This window comes from Myxine glutinosa, chromosome 5 (genome assembly GCF_964187855.1).
Source record: "Myxine glutinosa chromosome 5, kmMyxGlut1.1, whole genome shotgun sequence".
NCBI lineage: Eukaryota > Metazoa > Chordata > Myxini > Myxiniformes > Myxinidae > Myxine > Myxine glutinosa.
In genome coordinates, this window is record NC_136265.1 from 98363180 (window position 1) to 98386989 (window position 23810).

Genomic DNA, 23810 nt, shown 5'->3' on the forward strand with positions numbered 1-23810 from the left:
CTTAACCCCGCTTTTCGCTTCGTGTGCACGGGGTACGTGGGGCAATGAAAGGAAGCTGGCGCATACTTATTCTGCTCACTGGAGGTCACGTGACCCAAGACAATGCAATGCAGCTTGCACTCAAACTGGTTCCTGGGCAATGCGAACACAAGCCTCATCCACCTCTTTTTAACCCCAACATTTTATAACTTCTACTTTATTTATTTTAAAAATCAATATATAGGCAGTCCCCGGGTTACGAACGCCCGACTTACGAACGCCCGTACTTACATCACGACCTCCGTAAAGCCTATTATTTAAAAAAGAGTTTTTTTAAAGATTTTTTTTTTGTATACAGAATCGAGGCTCGTGAAGGAGCTAACATTTATCACACAGAGAAAAAATCAAACAGACACACAAAGTATATAATAAGGGGAGCGGTAGACAAGAGAAATATGAGAAAAGCTCTGTTCAAGCCACCCTTGATGTTTACTTTAAGAAAATTGACCAGCACCAGGTCCATCCTCTCCGGCACCAGGTCAGTCCTCTCCGGCACCAGGTCAATCCTCTCCAACACCAGGCCCATCATCTCAGAGAGATATATCAAGGTATGATCGTTTCAAGGTTTGCTAGACATCAATTGGAACGAGAGTAAGTGTTAACCTTTAATCATTATCTTTTCTTTTCAATCTAAACAGTTTAAGAAATGTTTATTTCATGTTTTTTATACCTATAGATATTTTAGGTAAAATATATACTAAATACTAAGACAAACATTTGACTAATTGACGCTAGATGTGAACCGTACGCAACTGTTCCGACTTACATACAAATTCGACTTACAGACAGATTTAAAAACGGATCTCGTTCGTAACCCGGGGACTGCCTGTAGCTGTAAACTAATCAATTAAGAGCTCATTCTAATAACTAATTCTTGAATTATTAGAGTTATTTATCAGCTTATAGAATGCAACCATAAACGACCCCATCAAATATTTAAATGCTTAGGAATTAAGAATTATACAATTTTTATTGAGGTTATTGTTGCATTTGTATACACTAGGGCATGCCCGTACGTGGGTGCCCGTTCCTTGCCAAAAAAAAAAAAAAACGCTACCCGTACGCTCTACCCCGCCCGTACGCCCGTACGCCCGTAAACAAAAAAAACAACGCTCTTCGCTTCCGCCCTTCGCTCTGGGAGAAATAATGCGCATAAGAAATCGAGAAATTATTATTTTCTCCGGAAGAAATCGAATTACGAACCGTAATGGCGCACGCGCTCGGCTCGGCTCGCAACAACGCGTTCTGTGATTGGCTGCCGGAAGTGAAGTCTTCACTGTCCGGAAGGTCGCAAATCGCAGTTACGATGAATCGCAAATTAGTTTTAATTAGTTTTAAAACATAGTTTAACGCCAACATAGTTTGCCAACGTGAAATAAATGAATACGCTCTCAAATGTGCCGTCCGAGGCAGAGTCTGTTCGGCATGTTCGGCACACGTGATATCTCGCTGCTCTCTGATTGGTTGAATCGTTTTTTGGACATAGCTCGGTAACTACTTGTCCGATTAATATGAAACCTTGAAAAGGCACATCCTCGGGTCCCCAGCAATATACCTGGCAAGTTTAAAGTATATCGGACCCGTGGTTGTCGAGAAACAGCGGTCACAGACATACAAACATACATACATACATACATACATACATACATACATACATACATATATACACACAGAGATTACTGGAATTATAGATAGATTAAACGTAGTTATTATTCCACTTCACCTGCTTTCCCTGCTAATACTACCCTCAACTCCATAATCTTCAAATTGTCCTGTTCAATTCAATATCAGGGAAACATTTTTTTAATGGACTCATCGGATGCAACCGAGTCGTTGTTTGCAGTGTGCAAGCATGCCCCATTAGTATGTATTCACATATATTGTAACGGTCGGGTGTCTTAAGACTGTTCTACTGCCAGGTGGGCAGGGGACAAGACCTCTCCGCATCAGCCCAGACAATGTTGGTGTGAAACGGCGTCTCAAGATACAACCGCGGCAATTTTGTCTGTCAAGATTTGCAGTGCAATTGCTATCACACAATTCACTTTTATATCGCCTTAATTGCACAGACCCAATCTGCCCAACTGACGGATTTATGTGCCAATTCTCTATACAACATGGAATCCACTGGGCTAATGATCATGCACAGGTTTTCATGAACAAAGGGGATTTATTAACAAGAAAGTGGTGTGAGGAGGAAAAAGAAGACACTATTGCTAATGCGGTGAAACAAACTGTATCAAACGAAACAAAAATAAATACTCTTAGGAATCATGACGTATCGTAATTACTTCAGGTCTTAACATATTCACCCAGGGTGACGAGATAAATGGAGAGCGAAAACAAGACAGAAAGGATGGAATCTATCCTGCATGCAGATGCTTGCCACGCAGTGTAGGGAGATGGGGAGTCTTTGAGGAGCGAGTCAGTCCTTAGCAAGTGCTGTGGCTTGTCCTTTCCATGAATGTCCATTGGCATAAGGAGAGGCAGTGCAACGTGCAACACCAAGCAGCATGAGGGGCACAGAGAGCGGGACAGCCAGAGCAGGAGACCAAGCTGTGAATTCTTCTTGTTCTCAAAGTTTTCTTCCGAGGGCTCTTTTCAGGATGGTTCGCGCTCGATGGGTAATCAGGTCCTACATGAGCACTACTTGTTTTTAGTGATTGATTTTTCTTTCATTTTTACATGAGTGTTCTGAAACTGTGATATTGAATTTTTTTCAGATGTTCCAATGGCTTACTCTATATACTTTGTTTTGCCTTTGAGTGTACAGTTGTTCTGACAGGAGTTTTTTCTTTTACAGCCCGATAGCAGGTGCCTCGTGCTTTCTGATCCTACCTTGCAAAATCTACACTTGTCTGATTAACTCAGTCCCATCATCTTAAAACTGTCGGTTTCATGTGTGACATCTTCCATTCACACCAGACTTTGAAAATTTTTGCCTAGTGGGTTAGACCTTCTGTGGCTTTGCTCTCTTTGCGTATGCGTACAAATTGCATTCTGTAGTCTGTTGAACATTTCACATACTCAGCCAATCCTACAGTTGTCATTCTATGCATTTGATCAAGTTTCATCAGGTCGCTACCTCATTCTTGTCTTGGCAGGTACATTATTGGGATGCATTGATTTTTGTCGAACATTTTGCGAAAAGTGAGGAGTTTTCTTGTTTTGATATCAAACTTATTGATTTCCACTTGTGGTCAGGTTATTATTCCGCAGCTGTATTGGAATACTGGTATTGCTAGATGGTTAATGTCTTTAATTTTGTTTCTCAGGATAAGATATGTTTTTAGGATCGGCTTCGTTTGAAGCAAATATTTGGCTATTGTTTTGCGTATTTGTTTGTGACATATCTGGTGGCCCTCTTCTACTCCGAGGTATTTGTATGATTCTTCGTTGTTTAGCTCCTGTATTGTTGTATTTACGTTGATTTTTATATCGTCTGTTTTTGTTGGTCTACCTTGTACCAAAGTGCACTTGGCACACTTATCTAGGCCAAATTCCATTTGAATGCTGTCTGAGTACTCTTTCACTAATTTGAGTTCTGCCAATTTTTTGTGGTTTGGTGCAAATTGTTTTATATCATCCATATACATCATGTCAATGTGTCACGTTTCTTGTCTCTTTGGGTGCTGTCTTATTGGATGTTCGGGTGTATCCATGTCCTCGCTCATTATTGAGGTTTCTTAGAGTCCAGAGCCAGGCAAAATTGGAGTGGCAAATGCCTTCTCCCTGGAAGATCCCGCAATGTATCTTCTCTCCTGGTATTTCAATTTTCCCTTCCAAGTGCTGTCATTTCAAAATAGTATTTGAAAGCTCCATTGCTTTGTCACTGACATTGATTATTTGAGGGTTTATCTTGTACGTTTAACATCCATGCATGCGTTTTAACATCCATGAATGTGGGACACCATCAAAAGCTTTTTATAGTCAATCCAGGTTCTTCTCCTTTTACAGTTATCGAGAATGGTCTTGTTTAGTCATAGGTAGTCTATTGTTCCGTAGCATCCTCTCTTACATCCCTTCTGTACTGTATCTAGGCCTCGTTGTTGTTGTTGTTGTTGTTGTTGTTGTTGTATAGCCCTGAGCGAGCAGTTCTCTCAAACAAGCCCATTGCATGGAGACAGCCGATTGATCTCATAGGAGTGACCCAGAGATCCCCCACATCTAGGATGGTGCACCCCCGCCTTCACAAACTCAGGGCCACGACAGAGTTAGAGAGAAAGAAAGACAGAGAGATATAAAGAGAGAGACACAAAGAGGGAAAGGGCTGGTCCATGGGGACCAATCGGCACTCTGACTGTGACTGCACTGCCCTGACGAATCCGGGCAGCAGGGAAGAATGGGGAGGATTTGTGCCCCGACTTGCGTTGGGGGGTACAACCACCACGAAGCGGCATCCCCGGTAGTTGTCGGCCTCTTTGCTGTGTTAGGTGGTGGTACATCACGATGTGGTGGTGATGATTTCCTTCAAAAATGTGTGTGTGTGTGTTGTCGGTAGACATGTTATTTGTGTATACTTTGTTTTAGCTCTTACACGAGCCTTGATCTTGTATACAAAAAATATATACGTATATATATTAGGATGGTTCTTCAACATGGATATTAGAAAAGTCATGCTCCTAACACTACGATTATATTTTGGTGAAGATCCAGATTCGGATCCGGCTACGAGAATGTTTTAGGTGATTCTTCACCATTGGGAGGTAGGGTCAAAAACGCTACATAGCAGGATATCTCAAAAAGTTGTGGACTGATTTGGACAAAACTTGGTGTACCGGTTGAGTCTCTGACAAGAACGATTTGATTCGATTCGATTTTCGTGAAGATCTGAATATGGATTCGGGTATGAGAATTATTTAATTTTTAAGTGATTCTTCACCATTGGGAGATAGGGCCAAAAATGAAACATAGCAGGATATCTCAAAAAGTTATGGATGGTTTTGGAGGAAACTTGTTGGACAGGTTGTGTGTGTGGCGTGACAAGGAAGAATCGATTCAATTTTGGTGAAGATCCGGATCCGGATCCAGCTAGTATAATTTTTAAAGTAATTCTTCACCATTGAGTGAAATGGCCAACCAGGTGGAGGTATGCTCTCTACTGAGTGCCATTCTAGTTCTCCATTGCTATACTTGTGATTTTTACCATTACTATTACCGTGCTATGTAATGCACATTTTGAAGTTGTTTTTAAGTTAATTGAATACAGCACAGCTGTACTCTGGTGTATGCAGTTGCTCTCATTGAAGAGTACCATCGTCTCCTGACAAGGGATGAACAGCAAACCCAGTATCTGCTTCAAGTTGTGATAGAACATCGCAAGAGTTTTCCCGATTGCAGGAAATCAATGCTTATTGGGAAACAATGAGTGGCTGGCCTCCATGAGTCGCTGTGCAACCCCTGAAACTTCATGTATTCAAAAAATATTTCACATGCAGAAGTTTTACCTCAATACCAAAAGAACTAAAGGTTAGGAGTAAAACAATTCAATTTTTTTTTTTGCCTTATGTAGCAGAGAACCACCCGAACCACCCTATATATATATATATATATTAGGGTGGTTCTTGTGAGGCAGTTGGGTTTCTTCAGATTTGGGATGAGAAAGGTGCAGCCAGCTGGGAGCCACTCACCCATTGCCTTTTCCTCTTTGATAAGTTTGTTGAGTCTTGAGTGGTGATTGTGCAGAGTATTTAGTTGCTTTAGCTAGAAGTTTAGAATTCCATCCGGGCGTGGCCTTTTAAATTTGGCATTTTTGCAAGTTGTTTTTAAAATTTATTTCTTCATCAAATATCACTGGGAGAATTTCCTTTGGATGTTGTTTTTTCCCTCCAAGTTTTGGATCCTGTCTGCCTCTTTGTTGTGTTCTTTTGGGTCCTTATAGATTCTTTTCCATAAATTTTCAAGTTTATCTTTCTCGAGGGATTTGATATATTTTGTTTTTGTTTCCCTCGTTAGCGGTGGAATATTTTCTGGTGATTTTCAAACCTACGGTTTTGTTTTCTCCATTTGCTAGCTTTGTTGTAGTTTTCATAAACTTATATTTCTTACTAGCATTACCTTCTCCAGAGGAGAGGGTATTGCATTCTGGTCCTTTTGTTTGTCTGTCTATTTGTTTGTTTGTCAGCACAGAATGTGAGTATGCTTATCTCTGCAGCCGTTCGTCCGATTGCCAAGCAATTTTCACCGTAGGAGCAACTCCCTCTGTAAAAAAAAAAAAAAAAAAAAAAAAAAAAAAAAAAAAAAAAAAAAAAAAAAAAATTATTATGACGTTGGTCAAAATGGTACGAGCGCCATCTTGGAAAACCGAAAAACCTTCCACCTCTATATCTCCCAAACCGCTGCATGGAAACATGGCTCATTGTCAAGTACCGTGGGACCCCCGCTATTTGCGGGGGATACGTTCCTGGAAAATCCTGTGAATTGTGAAACCGTGAATAGGGGGGCATTGTTTCAATCGAAAAAGGGGGGATTGGTTCCCGAGTCACGAAAATCCACGAACAGTGAGGAACAAACCGCGAACAGCGAGGCTAAATCCCCAAATGGTGAGGCAAATCACGCGAGTGTCGGCGATAATCCGCAAGTGTCGATGAAAATCCCGTGAATGTCGGTGAAAATCCCCCAAGTCCTCCCGATGTCCCTGCTCTCAAATGTTGTGTTTCTGTCCTTCCCCCTCTCTCCCCATCTTGTCTGCCGCTCCCCTTGTTTTTTGTTTTGTGTGTCGGTTTGTCTTTTTGTGTGATTAATGTTAGCTCTTTCACGAGCCTCGATCTTGTATACAAAAAACAAACAAAAAAAAATCCGTGAATGCATGCCGTGCCATTGTTTCAATGGGGAAAATGTTGACAGCTAATTGCACTAATGGATACTGTGGAGTGTTTTCATTCTGTACAGTAACTCGCGGGGATGACATGTTATGCAGTTGGTGGGATACCCCGCGAAACATTGTTTACCTGTGAACAGGGGGATATCACGTGAAGCTATTCACAGTGTGAATGACGGGATATCCCGCGAAAGGCGAAGCACACAGCAGCGAACGCAGGAACGCATGCGTGCAGAAGATGTTTTGCGTATATCCAGCTGCTTTATGCATGGCTGGTGAAAGATGGGTTTTTATAAATGTGTTAAGCTCGCGGCTTGTGAACTTTTTTTTATGCCCCAGAAAAACTGCGAATTCGTGGGACACGGCCGTGAATATTAAAAAAACCGCGAATAGAGAAACAGGTCGCATTTTATCAACTGCGCGAATATGTGGAACACGCGAATGGCGGAATCGCGAGTAGCGGAAGCGCGAATAGCGGAACTGCGAATAGCGGAACTGCGAATAGCGGAACCGCGAATAGCGGAACCGCGAATAGCGGAACCGCGAATAGCGGAACCGCGAATCACGGGGTCCGACTGTACTCCCTATGGGGAACAAAATATATTAATGATGATGTCATCGGTACCGTCATTATGACATCATAATTAGACAAGTAGAACGCTTGATCCGATAAGTTTGAAATTTCTCGAGCATGATCTACACAAAAAATGTATGGTGGAATTAAATTGATATCGTCATCGGTCACGTGGTTTAGCAGCCATATTGAATCAAACATAAATCTATGTCGTCAATAAACCACACAAACACAGCAGCTAATAAACATCAAACACAATACACCACACAACCACGTCCTGACGAGGGTCTGCAATCTCAGAATGCTCTTGTTTCTATTTTAAGTTTGCCCTCAGCAACCATTACCTCCAGGTCTTTACTTTCCTTTTTTTTTTAATTCCTCTGAATTCTCCTCATTAACTTTGAACTTTGATTCTCCTTTGTGAATTGTTGTATTTGTCCCATTTTCTTTTTCAGTTGCTTCCTTTGTGTCTCGAGTCTCCAGTTACATGGTGGTGCCTGATCCCTGTCCGTAAGGACTGGTTTGCTCTTCTTGCTACGTTGTTTTCTTGTTCCATTACTACTTCTTTTTCTTGAATGAGCAGTGTGGCTGAAAACCTCATTGTGCTGAGTAGCTTTAAGGGGGATGATTTTGGAAACAATCTCTTGAGTGCTTGCTGTGCTTCATTACCTATACCATCGAAGGTGGATGGAGATTATGTTTTCAACCCTGTTTGTATGTTTTCTGTCTATGAACAGCATATCTGAAAATGTTATGGACAGATTCAGACAAAACTTGGTGGACAGGTTATGTTTGTGACAAGGATTAAGTGATTACATTTTGGTGAAGATCTGAATCGGAAATGAGAATCTTTCAAGTGATTCTTCACTATTGAGAGATATGTTCAAAAACGATATTTTGCACGATGTTTCAAAACGTTTTCAAAACGTATGGGTTATGGCAAAACTTGGTGGATGAGTTGGGCAGGTGACAGGAACAATCCAATTTGATTTTGGTGAAGGTCCGAGTGCAGATCTGCATATCAATGCGGAGGAATGCACTCTATCGGGTGTCCTTCTAGTTTACTTCAGCAGTTTGTTTTATGCACATCTATAAAAGCTGTTAATTTAGAATAATAAGCATATGATGTATCACTGATTAATAATTGGATTAATTTATCAAGTATGAATATTATTAGAAAAAACCCAAACTTTTGAACAGTACTGTAAGCTTAAATTTACATAAATAATATTTTTTTACTTTTCTGCAATTTCTGCAGTTTCTGCAAATGCCTCATGCACAACGAATACATACGTACATGTTAGACTTTGGTACGTTTGTCAGAATGATGTTACGAGTATTGAACAGAATCTGATAAAAAATTTTTACAACTCATGTGATGTTGTATTTACAGTTGAATCCACTGAATCCACAAGAGGAGAGACTGCACCTTCTTTTATGAATTGTGCAGGCACACGCCCGCAGGACTCGCCAAATGATCCCAACAAGAGGACTTTTTACAAGAAAGAGAAACCGAATGAGGAAATGTTTGCAGAGAATAATTTTCACAAGGCTCACAAAGGAAAGAAAGGTGAACGTCCATACAAATGCACAAATTGTGGAAAATCATTTGTTTGGCAATTCCATTTTAAAACACACATGAGAATTCAAAATTGTGAACGCCTGTGCAAATGCACAGTTTGTGGAAAATGTTTCAAACAGTCATCCAACCTTAAAACACACATGAGTATTCACAATGGTGAACACCCATACAAATGCACAAGTTGTGCAAAATCTTTCAATCGGTCATCCACCCTTAAAACACACATGAGAATTCACAATGGAGAACGCCCGTACAAATGCACCAATTGTGGAAAATCTTTTAATCAGGCATCCATCCTGAAAACACACATGAGAATTCACAATGGTGAACGGCCATACAAATGCACGAGTTGTAGAAAATCCTTCAGCCATTCATCCACATTTAAAACACACATGGCAATTCACAATGGAGAACGCTCATACAAATGCACAAATTGTGGAAAATGTTTTAATCGGTCATCCAACCTTAAAACTCATATGAGAATTCACAATGGTGAATGCCCATACAAATGCACAATTTGTGGAAAATCTTTTAATCAGTCATCCATCCTTAAAACACACATGATAATTCACAATGGTGAATGCCCATACAAATGCACAATTTGTGGAAAATCCTGTAATAAGTCATCCACGTTTAAAATGCACTTGAGAATTCACAATGGTGATTGTCCATACAAATGCAGAATTTGTGGAAAATCTTTTAATCAGTCATCCAACCTTAAAAGACACATGAGAATTCACAATGATGAACGCCCATACAAATGCACAATTTGTGGAAAATGTTTTAATCAGTCATCCACTCTTAAAATACACATGAGAATTCACAATGGTGAGCGGCCATACAAATGCACAATTTGTGGAAAATCTTGTAATCAGTCATCCATTCTTAAAAGACACATGCGAATTCACAATGGTGAATGCCCATACAAATGCTCAATTTGTGAACAATCTTTTAATCGATCATCCATCCTTAAAACACACATGAGAATACACAATTGAGAACATTCATGCAAATACAGTTTCAGGAGAATTATTCATTCACTTGTGCAACCTCAAAAGACATTTGAGAATTCACACTGGAGAATGCCCATAGAAATGTACATTGTGTGAAAAAGCCTGATTAAGTCCTCAAATTTGAAAACATAATAATTCACAGTGGGGAGAAAGAATATTGCATACAAGAAGAATGCCCATATAATTGCAAAATCTGTGGGGGGTGGGGGGAAATCATGAAGGAAAATGTGAATGGAGGTTATCCACAATTTTGGCATTTTTATGGACATTCTCAGAGTTTGTAAGCCACCAGCCACTCCATGCATAACAACATCATGTCAGACATGACCCAATTGCTTAACCCTATGTACCGCTTTGCGTGTGTGGGGTAACAACATCATCTCTGACATGAGACCGTACAAATGCACAACTTGTCGAAAATATTTTAATTTTCCATCCCAGTTGAAAACACATGAAAATTCACAATGGAATGTGTGCTGAAAAGGGTAATGAGTAATGACTGCACCTTCTTCAGCGAGGAAGGGGATCCCTTTCTCATGATAGGACAGAGCCCTACACCAAAGAAAGAGGTTAAAAAGGTGCCGCCTATTCCACAACCAACAACTACTAGCTTCCAGATGAATTGGAGAAGATTAAATGAACAGAGCTGGAGCTTAGAGGGGAAGGAAATTATCCTCCAGTGCAAGGCTTACTCTACCCAAGAAGCATGTTGGATTAACGGTAAAGGAGAAAGATTCATGAACCAGTTGAAACAAACAAAGCTGCCAGCTAAGGCCGAAAGATTCCATGAAATTTAACGCAGTAACATCAATGAAGCAAAGATACTTCACCCAGGAAAGAGTAGTCAGATCCCGCTATTCGTGGTTCCGATATTCACGGGTTCCGCTTATTTGCGGGTGATAAAATGCGACCTGTCTCTTTATTCACAGAAAAGTGCCTGTCAAATTCACGGTTTTTTTTTCTGTTTATGGCCGTGTTCCGCAAAATGGTTTTTTTTTGTTTTTTTTTCTATTCGCGGCCGTGTTCCGCAAATTTGCAATTTTTCATGGGCGCAAAAAAAATATTTCACGGGCCACTAGCTTTATGCATCTATAAAACCCATCTTTCACCAACCATGCATAAAGCAGCTGAACATACGCAAAATTGTGAGTTTTGCAGCAGCACTGTATTTCCAAGAGAAAATAACAGCAAACAATGCAAAAAAGATAGTTCTGATCATCTGACCAGAAACAAAACACCACCATGGAAACGGAGACTAGAGAAACAAAGAGACCAACTGTGGAAGGAAACGGGACAAATAGAACAGGAAAGAAATTCAAGAAGGAAAGTCTAAAGCTCAGGCAAAGAATCCGACAAATAAAAAATAAATGCAACATCAAAAACAATGGGCTAGAAGCATTAGCTGCCCATAATAAGCTCCAAATACAACATATAGCAGGGGAAAAAAACAATGATGAGGACAACAACAGAAGAAAGCAAAATCAACATTTTGAAAACAACCCGAAAAAGTTATACAGAGAATGAGAGAAACAGAAACAAAATGTGGCAACTCCCCCGAAAAAAGAGGATCTTGAAAAATTCTGGAAAGGGATATATGAAAGATGAAAGGGAACACAACAGGGAAGCAGATTGGATACGACACTTCAAAAAGAAAAAGCAACATCTACAGGAAATGCACCCAATGATAATAGATGAAGAGAAAACCAGAAAACTTCTCACAAAAGAGCCAAACTTGAAATGCCCAGTCCCAGATGGGATTCCAAACTTCTGGCTAAAGCAACTGTATGCTCTCCACCTTTACTACATTCGAGCATTTAACAAACTCATCCAAGGGGAGGAGTCAATGGATGAATGGTTTACAGAAGGCAACACTTCTCATCCCAAAATCGAATGAAACCCATCTACCCCACAAATATAGACTGATAACATGCCCAGCATCAGCATATAAACTTTTAACAGGATTAATCACCGATGCAATTTACGAAAACCTCACTCAACAAGGAGCTTTAGAGACAGAATAGAAAGGATGTAAGAGAGGATGCTACGGAACGATAGACCATTTGTTATTAAACAAGAGCATACTTGAAAATTGCAAACTTTGACAAACCAACTTATCCACAACCTGGATAGATTACAATAAAGCCTTTGATAGTGTCTCACATTCATGGATTATAAAATGCATGCAAGTATACAAAGTTGACCCCCAAATAGTCACACTGATAGAGAAAGCAATGACGCTCAGGAATACAACGCTGATAATACCTCACTAGGAAGGAAAGTTTGAAATCCCAGGAGTAAAGATATGACATGGTATCTTACAATGTGACAGCCTTTCCCCTCCTGTTTTGTCTGGCTTTGGACGCACTGAGTAACGTCATCAATGAGCAAGGACACGGGTACAATTTAACGTGCAACAGAAAAATGACCAAATAATCTCGAAAGGTGACACATCTACTGTACATGGATGATCTAAAACTCTTCGCACCAAACGATAACAAATTGGCAGACCAACTGAAACTAGTAAAGTAGTAATCAGAGGACATTCAAATGGAATTTAGTCTGGGCAAACGTGCCAAATGCATATTTATACATGCTAAAACAGGGGTTCCCAACCTTTTTTGTGTTATGGCCACTTGGCTCCCAGGGCACATCCCCAGCACCCCCCTCCCTTTCGCGAGGGTCGAGCGGCGGAGCGCGTGTTAGCAGGCCAGGGGGGTCTGGGGGCATGCCCCCCAGAAATTTTTTGATTTCTAGTTGCTCTGTGGTGCATTCTGAGAGGTGTTTTTTTCCTTTAATTGGCTATTTTGTTTGTATGAGAATTGGTAAATTATTACACAGAAAATGAGGAATTCCAAGGAGCCAACATGAACATTTAGTTCCATAGTTTTTTTCTGTTCCTTACTGGCTCCCAACTACATCGTTTTTCAAGAAGCAAACAAAGCAACGTCGCTCGAATGATGCATGTTAGATATGAGATTTTAATATTATCAGTAGCAACACTATGGACAGCATAAAATAGAACTGTCACACAAGAAAACAGTATGAAAAGGTTCCAAGTCAAGAATATGTGAAAACTAAAAACCTCTGTTGTGTCTGTATTTAATGCAGTGTTATAATCTCACAAAAAGAAACTCAATTCGACAACAACTCAGGTAATCAAAACTAGGGAAGCGGTGCATGTGCCGTAAAAGTGAAATAAAAATTTGGTGGGATGGCTGAAATTGCATTTTAGCTTCCAATTGGGGTATCCGTGGTTGTCACAGTCAGGGCACAGCGGAGGTCATCTTCCACGTGGAGCCAATTACGCTGTTTCGATTTGATATTCAACAGCGTGGAAACCCCCGCTTCGCAGAGATAGGTAGACGAGAATGGCAGAAGCACCCGGATAGCTATCTGGCTGATATTAGCGTAGCGACCCATTCCCACCCAAAACTCCGTCAAGCTCTTCTCTTCAAATGTGTCTTTGGCAAATGAATCGTTTCGGAGATCCAGGAATTCATCTTGCATTGCCTCCGGCATGCTCTCCACGCAAAGGTTGACGGAAAAAGGATTCCTCACAATTTTTGCCTCATTGTCATCTAAATCAGGAAAATACTTATGGAATTCTAGCTCCAGTGACTGCAGATGCTCAAGAATGTCATTTTTCAGTATGGGATCAAGCTCTTTTCCCATGCTGTCTTGCAATTCAGACATTCTTTTGAACATAGCAATGTTTCCTGTGTTCACTTTCCTGCACCAGTTTTGGAGCTTGGCAACAAATCCTCCGAGATGATCGTGGAAAATAATAATATTAGTCGCTCTTCCTTGGAGCTTGAGGTTCAGCTGGGTCTGCTGCTCGAAAATGTCAGCAAGATAAGCAAGTCGTTCATTCCACAATTCTTCGTCATAATGCTGCAGGAGGTCATGTTTCCCTTGAAGATTCAAGAAATGTTTGACGTCCGCACGAAGTTCAAAGACGTGGTTCAGAACATTCCCTTTCGAAAGCCAGCGCACAGCAGTATAGTACAGCAACGTTTCATGTTCCGCGTTCATGTCTTTGCACAGCTCATTGAACATTCGGGTGTTGAGAGCCCCTGCCTTGATGTAGTTAACAATCTTGATTATGACTTCAATAACTTTCTTCAATGAGAGAGGCAGAGTCTTACAAGCCAGGCCGTAGCGATGAATCATACAGTGGGTTCCTTTCGCTTGTGGTGCCAGCATCTTCACTTTTGCTTGGAATCCGGATTTGGAACCAAGCATGGCAGGATCACCGTCAGTACAGACACCACATACATTCTCCCACTGAATTCCTCCCACATCAAAGAACAACTTCATTTTTTTCCATGACGTCGTTAGCTTTTGTCGTTGTTTCCAGGGCACTGCAGAACAAGAATTCTTCCTTGATATCATCTCCCTTGACATAGCGAATGAATGCCAGTAGCTGGGAGCAGGAACTAACATCAGTCGATTCATCAAGTTGAAAAGAAAACAAGCCGAAAAGCGCCGCCTTACTCTCATTGATGATCTGTTGTTTCACATCTTCCGACGTGTTACGGATACGACGCTGCACTGTGTTATTCGATAAAGACACCTGTTCAACTTTGCGAGCCTCTGCCTTGCCTTGGCCAGACACGGTAATGGACGTGAATCCAAGCTTTATGTATTCGTCAAGATACTTTCTTTCTTTACTCCCAGAAGCCATAACGTCAAATCTCCAATAGGAAAAAAACAATATCAAAGTCAAAACAATATTAAAAAATCAATATTAATTTTTAGTATGGTTCAACTTACCCCATGGCCCCCGAGAAATACACCATGGCCCCCAGGTTGGGAACCATGGTGCTAAAACAAAAAGAACACACAATATCTCAATCAATGAAAGTACAACAATACAAGAACTCGAAAACAAAGTGTCCTTTGTCAAAAGTGTCCAAACAAAGTGAAAACAAATACCTTGGAATAGAAGAAGGCCCCCAGGTACAACACAAAAAATGTATAAAATAGTCAGCAGACTACCAACGCAAAACAAGACTAATTCTGAAGTCATCTCTCTCTCCAATTAACAAAATAAAAGCTATAAACCAACTTGCAGTGCAAGTGCAGGATACTACACAGGAAAACAAAACAGAAACGGCTCCAATGATCACAAAGAAGAACAAAGGAAAACTACAAAAATAAATATCAGTCGATATACTCCAGATTCAGTCACGTGAAAAAGTAAGTACACCCCATGCAAAGTTTTGACTTTTTCAACATATTTCAACATACAGCTATTTGATCTTCATTTCAACAATATTGACAGATAAAGGTGATATAATATAACAAATATCATGAAACATTTACATTTTGTAATCCATTGTATAATTTAAATAAACATAAATGCAAATTTCGCATGTGGGAAAAGTAAGTACACCCCTACATTTATCACTACTTCAAATACCTAAAATTAGAATCAGGTGCACCAGCTCAGGTGCAAATGATTAGAACATCGTTAGAGAGGATCTTGGAGGAACCTGTCTTCTTTAAACCTCAGACATTTAGTTTGGTTTGCTCTTTGTTGTTGAAGTATGCGGTGTCACCATGCCTGGATCAAAAGAGCTCTCTGAGGCCTTCAGAATGAAGGTTACAGATGCCTACGAGTCTGGGAAGGGATTTGAAAAGATCTCCAAACAATTTGAAATCAATCATTCGACTGTCCGGAAGATCATCTACAAGTGGAGAAGATTCCAAACAACTGTCAACTTGTTCAGGCCAGGCCGCCCCAGCAAGTTCAGCCTGAGAGCAGACCGCAAGATGCTGAAAGAAGTCTCCAAGAACCCCAGAATGTCATCACGGGACCTACAGGTATCTCTTGCCACTGTTGATGTCAAAGTGCACGAGTCTATCATTAGAAAGAGGCTGCACAAATTTGATCTACATGGGAGGTGTGCCAGGAGGAAACCTTTGCTGTCCAGAAAGAACATCAGGGCAAGACTAAAGTTTGCCAATGAACACCGAGGCAAAGACCAGCACTTCTGGAACAATGTGCTCTGGACAGATGAGTCAAAGGTAGAGCTATTTGGCCACAGTACCAGAAGACATGTTTGGCGAAAACCAAAGACAGCATTTGACCACAAGAACCTGATACCAACTGTAAAGCATGGTGGTGGTGGAAATATTATGGTTTGGGGCAGCTTTGCTGCATCAGGGCCTGGGCAGCTCACCATCATAGAATCCACTTTGAATTCTTCATTGTACCAGAGGGTGCTTGAGGATAATGTGAGGCCATCTGTCGGAAAGTTGAAGCTCAACCGAAGGTGGACCTTGCAACATGACAATGACCCTAAACATACCAGTAAATCCACCAAGGAATGGCTGAAAAGAAAGAAATGGAGGGTTCTGGAATGGCCAAGTCAAAGCCCCGATCTAAATCCCATCGAGATGTTGTGGGGGGATTTGCAACGAGCTGTGCATGCAAGAACCCCCTCAAACATTGCACAGCTGAAAGAATTCTGCATGGAGGAGTGGGCAAAAATTTCCCCCAATCGATGTCAGAGACTGGTAGACAGTTATAAGAAACGCCTACTTGAGATTGTTTCTGCCAAAGGGGGCAATACCACCTATTAGAGCCAACGGTGTACTTACTTTTTCCACAGAAGGAAATGGCATCTCTGTTAATTTTTTGTTGAATAAATTGTTGCAAAGTCAATTCTTTATTGCTTTTGTTCAATTAGATCACCTTTATCTATAGATACTGTTTAAATGAAGATCAAATATTGATATGTCCACATATGTTAAAAAGATTTTAAAAACATTTCATGGGGTGTCCTTACTTTTTTCACATGCGAAATTTGCATTTATGTTTATTTAAATTATACAATGGACTACAAAATGTAAATGTTTCATGATATTTGTTATATTATATCACCTTTATCTATCAATATTGTTGAAATGAAGATCAAATAGCTGTATGTTGAAATATGTTGAAAAAGTCAAAACTTTACATGGGGTGTACTTACTTTTTCATGTGACTGTATACTCTGCCAGTAAATATCAGTAGATATAACGATAAATACTCTGCCAAATGGGAGAATGACAAAAGAGCTGGAAGATTTGAAAAAGAGATTGACAGAACAGTAATTGACAAGGAAGGCTCATTGGAATGGCTAAGAAGACAAATTAATTAGGATGGAAGTATTATCATAAATGCCCAAGAATAAGGCCACTACACTGATGCCTTTAAGAAAATGGTGGGATTGAGGCAATCAGACAAATGCAGGTTTTGTGGGGTTGAATAAGAGAGTAGCAGTCGCCTCCTTTCGGGATGTAAAAAACTCATGTCGGCGGATAGTTTACACCGAATGACATGACAGCATCTGTAGAGTAATCCACTGGCACATCTGTAAACATTTAAACATTCAGGTTCCAGAACAATCATGGAAACACCAACCAAATCCAATCCTTGAAAATGAACATTATAGTGTGCACGCATAAGATTATCCCATCAAGTGTGGACATTGCAAAGAAAGCATTGCGACCAGATATAGTGCTCAAACACAAAAAGGAAAAGACTGTTGATTGAGTTTTTGTTCATTGTTGATTGAGTTTTCAGTTCCCAATGACTTTTGACTAAATGCTTCAGAAACCAGGAAAATGCTCAAATACCAGGAGCTGAAAAATGGGGTCAAGTGGACTTGGGAATTGAAGAAAGCTGAAATTGTGCCAATGATAGTCGGAGCAACAGTGTTGATCAAGAAAACCCTAACTGAGTGCTTAAAAAGCATTTTGAGGAATATCACGACAAACAACCTACAAATGGAGGCTGTCGGAGGTTCAGTAAGGATTCTAAAAAAAGCCCTTAGAACAAAGCTATGAGAATGAAGTTTCAGAATTTGGTTCATGAATAATGATCCTTTCCTGAAAAATGAGATGGAGAATTTGAGTTCTGGGAGAACTTCCTCCCACTTCCTAAAACCCACAAATGGACATATCAGCCAACGAGAGAACAAGGAGATTGCAAAGAAAGAGAATGTCCATACAAAGGCAAAAATTGTGGAAAATACTTCAGCAAATATTGCGAGCTCATGACACACTCAATCATCCTGCCTTGAAACACACATGAGAAGTAATAATGGTGACCGCTCTTACAATTGCACAATTTGCGTCAAATTCTTCATGCTGTCAGCACACCCTATACACACAGGATAATTCACAATGGTAAATCCCAATACAAATGTACAGTTTGTGAAAGTATTGTAGTCCGTCATGCAATTTTAAAATGTACACGAAAAATCGTACTTGCTTTTGATCACTTTGAGCAGAGCCTTTAGGATGTGCAGCATTGTGGGCATTTGCTTTGATTGAAGGGCCTGTCCACGACGGGCAGTAAAACACTTAAGTATTGTTCTTCTGTGATAGTTGCATTATTTATATAGTTTCAACGGAAGTTATTTTGTGTGCCATGTATCTTGAATTTACAATTGAATTATAGCTTAGTTGTCCCTAAATAGTCATGCACTCATTTTAATTTATGAAAAATGCAATCACTGGAGTTATAGCTACATACACACAACCAAACATACATAATGCATACCTACAAACATACATACATACATACATACATACAAACACACACCATTCAGAAAGTATTCACACCCCTTGACTTTTTTCCCATTTTGTTGTGTTAGAGCCTGAATTTAAAATGGATGAAATTGATATTTTTTGGCACTGATCTGCACATAATACCCCATAATGTCAAAATGGAATTTTGTTTTTAAGAATGTTTACAAAGTAGTTAAAAATGAAAAGCTGAAATGTCTCGAGTCAATAAGTATTGAACCCCTTTGCCATGACACTCCAAATGGAGCTCATGTGCATCCAATTTCCTTTGGTCGCCCTTGAGATGTCTCCACAACTTGATTGGAGTTCACAAGTGGCCAATTCAATTAATTGGGCATGATTTAGAAAGAAACACACCTTTCTATATAAGGTCTCACAGTTGACAGTGCATGCCAGAGCAGAAACTCTACCATGAAGTCCAAGGAACTGGCCGTAGAACTCCCAGAAAGTAAGCAATCTGGGGAAGGGTATAAAACAATTTCTGGAATGTTGAATGTTCCCAACAGCACAGTGAGCTCCATCATTAGGAAATGGAAAGAATATGGAACTACCCAGACTTTTCCGAGAGCTGGCTGTCCAACCAAACGGAGCAACCAGGCAAGAAGGACCTTGGTCATGGAGGTGAGCAAGAACCCAATGACAACTCTGACAGAACTACAGAGTTCCTTGGCTGAAATGAGAGAACCAAAGATTATGTGGTCTGAAGAGTTAAACTTTGGCCTGAATGCAAAGCGCTATGTTGGGTGGAACCTGAGCACAGCTCATCACCTATCTAACACCATCCCTACCGAGAAGCATGGTGGTGGCAGCATCACGCTATTGGGATGCTTTTCAGTGGCAAGGACTGGGAGAGTTGTCTGGATAGAGGGAACAATGAATGGAGCCAAATACAGGCAAGTCCTTGAGGATAACCTTCTTCAGAGTGCAAAAGACCTTGGACTGCAACAAAGATTTATGTTCCAACAGAACAATGACCCAAAGCATACAGCCAAAGCAACACTGGAATGACTTCAGAACAAGAACATGAAAGTCCTTGAGTGGCGCAGTCAAAGCCCAGACTTGAATCTCATTGAGAATCTGTGGAAAGACTTGAATATTCCTGTTCACTGACACCACCAATCCAAGTTGACAGCTTCAGCTAATCTGCAAGGAAGAATGGGAGAAACCCCCCAAAATCCAATGTGCAAAGTTGATACAGACATATCCAAGAAGACTGGAAGCTGTAATCGCTGCCAAAGGCATTTCTACAAAGTACTGTATTGACTTGTGGTTGAATACGTATGTAAATTAGATATTTCTGCATTTCATTTTTAATTGTTTTGTAAAAATTTCACTTTGACATTATGGGGTATTATGTGTAGATCGAAACAAAAATTCTTAGTTTCATCCATTGTAAGTTCAGTCTGTACCACACCAAAATGTGGAAAAGTCAAGGGGTGCGAATACTTTCTGAAGGCACTGTACATACATACACACATACACACATACATGGTTACATACATATATACACAGTTCAAAGATGATGATGATGATGATGATTGGCACAAGTCCGCTGAGTGCTATCAGTAACCCCTATCAAGAAGCCAGAGTCCTATGCAGAGATTTCCCAATATTGGTGAACCCTCTTTAATGGAGGGCATGCATTTTAACTCAGACCTACCTCGACGTGAAAAAGGGATACAGATTCCTCCATTTGAAAAATATTTTCAACAAGATATTGAATTTTCATGAAAATGCCTGTTTGAATAAAGTGACTTCTTGCAGCCATGGTCACACCGATTTATTTAAATAAGGGTAAAATGTATACAAGAGACACATGATATGTCAGTTGGAATCGTGTTCACAATTCATCACTTGTCTTTGATTTAATTGCTGAAGGAACAAATCTGATAACAGCTGTCACTCTGATGCAATGTCAGTGTGGATCAGGTGGAGCATGCTTTCGCTTTCTAATTTAGGTTATGGACGTTGAATATCATGTGATACCTTTCTTAAAATTGGCCTTTCATGTGTTCGCAGTCTGGTAACATTGTGTACTTGGGGTGAGCAATGATCTCAAGAATGGTGAGGAAATTGACATTTGGATAAGCATGGAATTGCAATAGTTTCTCCAAGGTGTTTCTCTAGACACCTGGTGGCACTCCACTCTGCTTGCCAAGGTCTGAGTCTGGACACAAGGCCACATTATTTCCTGACTCACTGATGTTCTCCATGCATGTAATTAGCATTTTCCTCCAATCACCATTCTTTAGGGCTGGTGGGGATTGCCCAGGGGTATGCACACTGGGCTCTGAGCAGTTTTGCCTTTATTTTAATCTCAGCCCAGATACAAACTGTTATCCTGCTTTTTCACATGCAGGGGGATGCATCAATATGTGTGCGCCATCTTTCGGATGGAGGATAAGCGGAGCGTCCTGTCTGTTGGCATTAGTTGGTGAACATTAAAGATACCATAGTGTCTTTCTCGAAGAGAGGGCGAGTTATTAATTCCAAATACCTGCACACATGGTCAAGTAACCTGCGACGGAATGTCGACTGACTCAGGATTGTAATCCCCACCAAGAAACTGCTTTGGCAGCACTAGAGCTCTGTGTGGAAAATGGTACCTGTGTGTGCAGAGAATGGTGATGAGTGTCCTTTTATCTCCTATTACATTTGAAGGTTGAGTTCCCCAGAGCCAAGAAATTATTTCAATTCAATAAATTCTCACATTGTCACCTTGCCTCTTCAAAAGTATTTGGTCCAGGAAGATGTTATGAGCTCATCCTGAACTTTTTGTTTCTGGTTTTCTTTGTGTACCAATGTCCTGTTTGCTCCAAGAAAATATCTTCCAAAACGAAGGCAACCTTTCTGTATTTGCTTGTCCAACTGTTATCAATTGCTTGCGCTGTTTTATCGATTGGTACCCGTGTCTTCTTGGCTTTCAGTGCCCTACATAAGCGTTGAAACAGTAAAGTCAAATTTGTTATTTTTGCTATATACTCAAGAAATTTGGATTTGAGACCAAAAGATGAATATGTGGCAAGAGGACAGATGGTCAGCTTTTATTTATTGGTATTTCCATGCATATATGATTTACCATTGTAAAACAAAAGCACTTTTTATGTTCAGTCACTCCATTTTAGGTAAGCTTAAGTATCGGAACAGATTAGCTTAATAGTAAATTAAAGTTGTATAATCGTTCGGATTTGGTTGCATATCCCTTGCATGCAATAACTGCATCGAGCCTGTGACCCGTTGACATCACCAAACTTGTGGTATCTTCCTTTGAGATGCTTTGCCAATCCTTTACTGCAGCCATTTTCAGTTGTTTTTTTGGGGAGGTTTCTGATTTTAATCTTCTCTTCTTCAGCAAGTGAAATGCATGCTCCATTAGAATGAAATCAGGAGATTGACTTGGTCAATCTAAAACCTTCCATTTTTTCCCCCTGATGAACTCCTTGATTGCATTGGCAGTGTGTTTTGGGTCATTGTCTCACTGCATGGTGAAGTGCGGCCAATGAGTTTAGAGGCATTTTATTGCATGTAGGCAGGCAGACAAAATGTTTCTGTACACTTCCAAAATCTTTCTGCTGCTGCCATCATGAGTTCCATCATCAATTAAGATGAGTGAGTCTGTTCCAGAGGTAGCGGTGCGAGCCTCAATCCATGTCGCTACCTCCATCATGCTTCACAGAGGAGGTAGTATGTCATTCTTCCTCTCTCCACATTTTTGCTTTTCCATCACTTTGGTAAAGGCTTATCTTGGTCTCATGTGTCCACAAAGCTTTGTTCCAGACCTCAACTGGCTAAACTTCTTGGCAAATTCTAATCTGGCCTTTCCGTTTTTGGTGCTGATGAGAGGTTTGCATCTTGCGGTGTAGCCTTTGTAATTCTACTGTTGATGTCTTCTGCCAACGGTAGATTGTGATACTTTCACCCCTGCACTCGTGAGGTTGTTGGTGATTACAGTTGTTTTATGATATTTATTCACAGCTCTGATGATTTTTCTGTCATCAACTGCAGTTTATGTCCTTGGCTGACCTCGAATGTCTATTGCTAAGGACAATCGTGGTTTCTTTCTTTTTCAACATATTCCAAGTTGTTGTATTTGCTGTGCACAATTTTTGTGCTATTGAATTGTTCCAATTGAATTCTTCTGTTCTTTCGGCTTCCAAATTGCTTGCTTTTCTTTCAAAGACAGTTCTCTAGTCTTCATGTTACTTCATACCTATTGACTGCAAAGGCAGACTCCCAAGACAAAAGCAAAGGCTAAAAGCCAGACGACATTTTTTCAATTCAACAAGAAACACCTATCAGTCATTTTTTCCAATAGTTATGCTTCCCTAAAATGTAGTGACTGAACATAAAAAGTGCTAAATTATTCTATCACATAGAATAATATATATCCACACACATAAACATACCAAGAAATAAAAGCTGACCTTTTGTACTCTTGCCTCATGTTCATCTTTTGATCCGAGTAACTCGCAAAAATAACAAATTTGACTTCACTGTTCCAATACTTGTGGAGGGCACTGTATATTTGGTTATTTTGTATTGATTTAATGCAGGGGTTCTTTACCTTTTTTGAGTCATGGACCCCTTTGAGAATTTGGTGAAAGCTATGGACCCTTCCCCAGAAAAATGCACATAAGCACATAAACACAATGTTTTTTGCACATAAACACAAAAAAATTCGACAGGAACTATTCTAGAAGTCATAACTTGACGACGATGATGACTATGTTACCTGACTGTACGCTCAGTATCATCCCATTTCAACCTACCTTACAGATCTATTCGTCTTCAGTAAGCAAGAATAAGTACATAACATCCTGTACATAGACAAAAAATAAAACTTTTTACAAAAAGCTAGCGAAAATAAATTTTAAATAATTTTCATGCGCCTGGTTCACGGACCCCCTGAAGCCCATCCACGGACCCCGAAGGGGTCCATGGACCACAGGTTAAGAACCCCTGATTTAATGTCTGGGTCTTGACATTGAATCATTACAATTAGCCCAGCAGATATGTGAAAAAATTGTGCTTTTAGTGATACAAGCATGAAATTTTGAACACTGATAGAGCATACTACTAGGAAGATTTTTGGATATAGGGGCATTCAAATCTTTTCCTAGGGACAAAATGGCGGCCATTTTAAAAATGGTCGTTTACGGATAATAAGATACACAGTACCGATGTCTATAAAACTAGATTTAC

At 40.2% G+C, this 23810-nt stretch overlaps 1 protein-coding gene across 6 annotated transcripts in view; it reads left to right on the forward strand.

The window, feature by feature from the left end:
- The window catches only part of LOC137427323 (uncharacterized), a 112431-nt gene that overhangs the window by 46258 nt on the left and 42363 nt on the right, over nt 1–23810 (forward strand). For 5 of the 6 annotated variants that reach the window (XM_068116742.2, XM_068116744.2, XM_078778388.1 and 2 more), the window contains one exon: nt 8827–9003. The exons of the other annotated variant lie outside the window; for it this stretch is intronic. In XM_068116742.2, coding sequence (XP_067972843.2) covers nt 8827–9003 — 177 coding nt within the window. The remainder of the gene's footprint in view (nt 1–8826; nt 9004–23810) is intronic. 6 annotated transcript variants of the gene reach the window in all.